The following is a 6,870-nucleotide window of genomic DNA, read 5'->3' on the forward strand; positions in this document are numbered from 1 at the left end:
CTATCCAACCAGCTTACATATTGTCGGTTGTTCTACTCATGTGCCTGTTCGTTGGTAGGGTAGGACACCTGAGCTATTCCTACACCAGTAAAGATGGAAAGTCGTCACAAAACCTTTACTAAACCCGATCAAAACAAAACAATCTGATGTACTGGGGTATAATATATATCGAGTCCGCTATTAGAATAAACGAAATATCTCAGATCATGTCTTACTTGTATGATATTGTGCAGTGTGACACCAGAATTAATGACCTACTTTTTGTCTTATGTTTATCATCAATTGGAATATACGGACATCTAATCTTTAATAAGAAAGAAACCATCTGTCATCTTACACTGTTAGACAATTTTATGCAAGTTAAATTTTTATACAAACGGCGAGATGTTCATGCAAATTTCTGTAGACATACGTAATTACGGAATGCAAGATCAATTATAAGAAATCGTTGTAAACATAGTATACTTTGTTCAGCCATGCAATAGTATCTATGAAAATGACTGAAGTGTGGAGAAATAATCAAATAGAAATGTGACAAATAATTTAAATAATTTATTTCCACCATTTCTTACGCGGGAACAAAAAGCGATTTTTATCGAAAGAAATGTATGATAAACCGGGTCCGGTGTAAGAAATGTTCATTGCTTTTTTAAACTAAGGTCGATTGTTCTCGTCTTAAATTGATGGTGCATTAACAATTATAAGAAAAAATACGATTTGCAAAGAAACAAACCTTTTTTGTGATAAAATCGAAGCAAAACGATGCAAATGCAGAAATAAATGGATCATATTAATAAGAGATGTATTAGAAGTTTAATGTTGAATTCAAAATTCTTTATATACTTACCTGTAAATAGTTATAAAACAAAATATTCTAAAAATATTTTCAATTAATTTTGAAATTAAACATTTCCCAAAGATCATTTCGTATCGTTTATTTTAGTTGTAAACACAGAATTCTCGAAGAATGTTGAATGTAAACAATTTATGAGGCCATTTTATTGTAAAATTCGAACAAGATTTCATTAATACACATAATATAATGTACTTTCATACCGGTAGCTTGTTTATTTTTCACATGTTGAGTCATAAGACAAAATATACAAAGGAGTGCAAATCACGTACAATCGCTTAAACAAATAATGCATCCTTATGTCTAGACGAGTAGTTTATTCACTCAAAAGCCAGCTGCATGGCTAACAAATTTGATATGTTGGAACGTTTCCAGCATTTGTATGAACGTAAATAAATGTATAAGATCCATTTACACCTTCGAGAATTTCCTTGTACATGTCTGCCCTCCGCCATTCAGTGTCTGGAAGTAAAAACAAAGTAATGCTATATACAATGTAGTTTGTTTTTTAATTATATTTTTTTATCAGCGCGTGTACTTGCATCGAACTTAGACTGAATGGGGGCGGGGGAAGGTACCCACAATCATGTTTGTTGTTTATTTTATTTTTTACTTTTGGTATATTGGGTTTTTAATTAATACAACGAAATGTAATTAAACAAAGGTGCTGATAACTTGTTTTACGACGCGCTTGCAAGATGGTTAAATTTTGCTTAACTTCATGTAGGAAGTAAATTTCCTTTAAATTAACTTTACGTAGGAAGTATTCAAAGAGTAAAACTTGTACAGTAGTCTCCACATAACTATTGAGGGTGCCGTTGAATACTCAAGATACATATTGCTTATAAAAATACCAAGTAACCTTTTAATATATGTGTATACCTACCATTGTCAATGTATTTCCGTCACTTTTTCTGACATGTGAACATTCAAACCCGTCTGCCGTTTGCTTTTCCACAAGACAATCACCGTCTATTGTGAACAAAACCTGAAATGCAGAAGTCTAGGATTTATTGATTAGAAATAAAAGTTTCTGCAAATAAGAAAATGCCGGGGAAATTTACACAGAGAATTGTGTGTAACAGTAATGATTAAAAATTGAGATTTTTATATATTTATTTTTGTTAAACACATAGTTTTTTTATAACAAGAGTACACATTTACAATTTACATTAATAACTTTATAACACATGAAATGTGTGAAAAAAGGATCAGAAACGAGAGCTGATACTTGTATAGATTTGCATTCAATTCTAAGTGGTTGTTATATCTTCTAGTTATACGAGTTTCAGGTAAAAAATACACACCTTCTGTGTAATATTTAAATTCTTTATTCAAAAACTAAGCTTGCTTAAAAGGAATTCAAAAGTCTGGGTGAGTTTTATTTTTCTTTAAACACACACAGTCTCTAAAACCAGAATCGAATATGTTTTTATCTTCAACATACCTTAATAGGACGTCCATCAAGTGTGGCGGAATCTGCTACATTTCCTATTGTGAAGGACAGGGTTTTCTCACCAGCAGCCGACACAGTGGTCATTGTCCAATTATCTCCATCAGCTTTAAATTCCTGGGTCATGTCGGACCCTGCGGACAAATACTTTAACGCATTTGCACGTTTGTCTTCGGGAACATCTGCAATCATATTTTATTATATTTATTTTATTTGATACAAAGTATGGAAATTTTAGAATATTTTCAAACATTAAGTATGTTGTTATCAATATTGACAATATTATAGTCATCTAAATTTAGATCCAATATCAATTTTAATACACCGTATATGTCCAACGTAACAAATATTTCATGACACTGCCTTTTTAAAGGTGACTGATGAAACACTCGGTGTATAAATGTATGCTTTAATAGCTAAAGTTACCATTATTAGAGTAAGGTTGATTTTATACCATTTTTTTCCAGATCCTCTAGTTTCTTTCCTTTTTTCAGCAAAAATCACTTTTGTTTTTCTATGCTTTGTCAAACATTTTACGGAAATTCGCTTTTTCAAGTTTACTATTTTCAGCTTTTTATTCTGTGTCAAAGGAGTAAAGAATAAATTTGATTTAAGAAATTAGAGCATAAAAACGTAAAATGTATTATTACCTACCGATTGCTTTCATGAACTCTTCAAAGTTTTCAGAACTTTCAATCTTCCATTTTCCAAGTACACTGGTCATTTTGCCAATACCTTTGCCAATACCTTTCTTATTCCTTTTTTGATATATGTTTTTTTTTTAATATTTTTTCTTTTAAACACGGTCTTTAAATTTTGCCTCTGTTGATAAAAGTTAACACTCTGGAATATATTTTCCTTATAATAAATTTCCTTGTTCTTTTTGATAACTGCGAATAAGATATCAAAAACTTCAAGTACCGACGTAGGAGATAAAGGCAATGTTGTACAGAACAAATCACCACGGAATGCGCACTATTCTATTTAATTTCATTATAAGAGGGCTTGTGAAATGATTGTATGTAACACCAGTACGTTCACACATTCTTACACGAATGCCAGATGTGAAAATAAAAAATAAAACCACTTCGAATATATTATTAAAGAAATGAAATAAAGTACGAACAAGATGCTTCGCCTATTCTTTAGCGTATCATGTTTATCTACACATTCATAAAACAAACAATTACCCTTTAATTTTATTATTTGTTTTCGAGTAGGAGTGATACATTAACCACTTTATTATGCGTACTGTAGTAATTTATTTCCTTTTTATCACTGTCTCTACATAACATCTACATAGAATCTCTCTTTTTTTACAAAAGACGATATTTCCGTAGCTTTTATGATTTCATTAAGTTTTATACTTTCCTGTAATGTGTTTTAGTTTGTGTTTCATGAAACTATCGTCACTTATGCATCATACGTTCAAACTTCAAACAAACACGAGCTAAACATGATATACAAATACGTTTTCTAAGCGTTCTTATATTTTCTTAAATCCATAAAGTCTGACAACTCTATCTATGTCAGCTATTTTTTTGTATTTTGATATTGAAATGTTTTTAATTCTGGATTGACTGTTTCAAAAATCAAGCTGGACAAATATATTATACAAATTTCGCGGTTTATAATTAATGTGATGATTATCACATCTACTGCAAGTTTAAATTCTTTCCAAGACGATGGAATGAATACATAATCATTCTTTCAAACCAGTGTTGGTAACTTTTGGGTTGTAGTTGTGAAAGTGGGTGTCTTTGGCTGACTTAAAAAAACACTGTTTTTCTTGTATCTAATTACAAATATTCAGTACGATTATTCAGGAAATATTGATAAACCATATCTTTTGTTCAACGGAATGAAATAACAGTATGAATTTCCTGTCATTTTATAAAATGACGTTTCGTGAACATGCATATCTGTCCGCGAGTTATGTTTGTTGAAGGAGAAATATATATCATTTAAACGCTACGTCTTATTATAAAGAAGTCAGGGTATTTACGCAATGTACAGCAAACTATTATTTATTAAACAGCGGTCGCATTTGCGTTTGGGTTAAATAATTGAATAAAGAACGAAATTTTCAATTACTTATCACAGCACTGATGTCATAAACTTTTAAGCATATTCAAAATGTAATTACTAATAATAATAATATTAAAACAACATAAATCGAGCATCCGAACGATGATTAAGAAATTATTTATCTTATTGTCTTTAACGTAGTTTGCTAAAAACGTATTATAATTATGGTAAAAACAATTCGCAAAGATATCTCGTAAAGTTTAATTTAGATTTACGCTTGAACATATCATTCTAAAACAAAACATCTTCGAGTAGTTTGAATGTAAGCAATTTGTAATATTTTTAATCGTGGGATTAAATGTGTAATAAGTATAAGTAAATATTAATCGTTTACTTTGAAACTCCGAGTCATAAAGAAAAAGTTTAGAGGTTTGTAAATTAATCCCACGCACATCAACAGTTAATACAACTTTATTTTTGAAGAATATGTATATCATATATTATTCATTTACGGATTTACGGGTATGGGTAACAAATGTGTTGCCCCTTGTGGCGAGGGTTGCCTTCACAGATTGAGGCATCAGAATTGCAGTCACTGTTTAACCCTGCGTTGTCAATGGAGTCAATGCATCTCTTAGCTCCAGCAGAAGAGGTGGTGTTGCTTTAAGATTGTAACACCCTAGGTTACCCAAATTCATGTTTCAGCGCCTTAACTGTGTTTGTGTGCCTTAAAAGCAAAAGGAAATAATATATTGTTGATATGTTAAAAAATTTGCAAAGAATGTAAATCAAATGGGATCCATTTTTACACCTTGAAGTCGTGATTTTATCGGTGCATTCTTTCTCAGTGTCTGAAAGGTTAAACAGTTGTTGCCCTGTTGGCATGATATCATAATTTACATAAACTCATTAATCACCTAACAATTTGAGTTCTTACAATTAAACTATTACCTTAAGACTTCACAAAGCGAGGGAATAATAATCCTTAGAATCATACTTATGAAAAAAGAGTGATTACAGAAATAGAATAATAAAGAATAAAGTGACAACTAAAAAAAAACATTAACATTATTAACTAATACGCTTAATACCGGTATCTTAAATGGGCGTATCCGTCTTTTAATCTTGACAAAACTGTTTATTCTTAGAGAAGAACGCATACCATTATCAGGTATTAGATATGCAGGTTAATCTTGGTATGCACTTGTCTGCACTAGGTAGATTAATAGGCTAAGGATTCAATTACGCTAGAATTGTCTGACTTGATACAGTTTATACATTTTGTCAAGCACATTTTGTCAAGCAAAGGTACAAAAGTATATGAATTTTACAATACAAATATTTGCAAAATAACGAATGATACTTGCGATGTCATTTGATTACCGACATCTTTCCTGATATTTGTACATTCCAACTCGGCAGAGTTTTGCTTCTCAAGAAGACTTTCACCGGCTATTGTGAACTAAACCTGAAATATATGACAAAATCATATGATTGAATATTTAAAAGATGTTAGGAGAAAAGACATTTATAGAAGGAACAAAATTATGTATCAATATGTTATTTCTATATTAAGCATTAAGGAGGGAGGCCTTTTTCTTCCATTAACATATACAGAAGCATGTGCATGCAAGGAACATTGCATGAATACTGAATAATTGTCATTACGCGGGAAAAGAACATTGTTTTGGGAAAATATATTAAAATTAGCGCCTGAATGAATGTTTGAAACTGACGTTCTTGTTATATGATTACATATAGAACGTAGTTTATGATTGAGTGTAACTGACCTCTAATGGCAAAGGTTTTCACGTATTTTCAAAATTCTTCACAAAAACTATCATAGCAAAAACAAAACATTCATGTGCTTGACGAAAGTGTTTCAAGACAAATCCATAACGATATCCGATTGTTTTATTTTGTCCTGGTAATATTTGATATTTCATTCACTGCAAAAGTAAAAAAATATAGGATTTTGCAGTATGTACGCATGTTGATTGTTGTTTCTAGTATACACATGTAGTGTTCACAAAAAGTAAAGATTGACAAATAATTGTATAAAGAGTTATTTAGTAAGGACTTTCTCTTTTAATAAATGGATAGTAAAATTGTAAACTAATGAGACTGCCCCTAGGACAATTATAATTAGAAATCTTGAAATTGATCATTTTAAAACAACCCATGGCATAGCAAGGAGCAAATAGTGTGCCAGAGACTTATTTATGTATAATTTTCATTGTAGCTTTCAAAACTAGAGGCTTAATTTTGTTAATCATATAATTAATACATTTAAATCGTTTCTTTACAATGCATATGACGTGTGTAACATTCGTTACATGATATGTCAAAACATTGAATCGGTTGTCAGTTTTTGCAGATGACCAGCTCTGTGTTCTCCCTTGAAATATTGCACATCTAGAATGCAAATATTCTGCTAACCAAATATAACCAGAGAAAATACAACAGATATACTTTTTAGTTTTAGATTTCAATGATAGTGCAATAATATATGATAAACTCAAGCTCGTCAGAGGTA

At 30.8% G+C, this 6,870-nt stretch overlaps 1 protein-coding gene across 1 annotated transcript; it reads right to left on the reverse strand.

Moving 5' to 3' along the window:
- Positions 1 to 581: 581 nt before the first annotated feature.
- On the reverse strand, positions 582 to 3,346 carry LOC132730137 (sodium/calcium exchanger regulatory protein 1-like). The gene is made up of 4 exons (XM_060715993.1): positions 2,961 to 3,346; positions 2,301 to 2,488; positions 1,740 to 1,841; positions 582 to 1,315 (listed from the first exon to the last, which is right to left on the reverse strand). Exons 1-4 carry the CDS (start codon positions 3,028 to 3,030, stop codon positions 1,265 to 1,267), a joined length of 411 nt encoding a protein of 136 aa, XP_060571976.1. The 5' UTR covers positions 3,031 to 3,346; the 3' UTR covers positions 582 to 1,264.
- Positions 3,347 to 6,870: the final 3,524 nt, after the last annotated feature.

This window comes from Ruditapes philippinarum, unplaced genomic scaffold (assembly GCF_026571515.1).
Source record: "Ruditapes philippinarum isolate M1 unplaced genomic scaffold, ASM2657151v2 ctg2949_1_1_1_1, whole genome shotgun sequence".
Taxonomy (NCBI): Eukaryota; Metazoa; Mollusca; class Bivalvia; order Venerida; family Veneridae; genus Ruditapes; species Ruditapes philippinarum.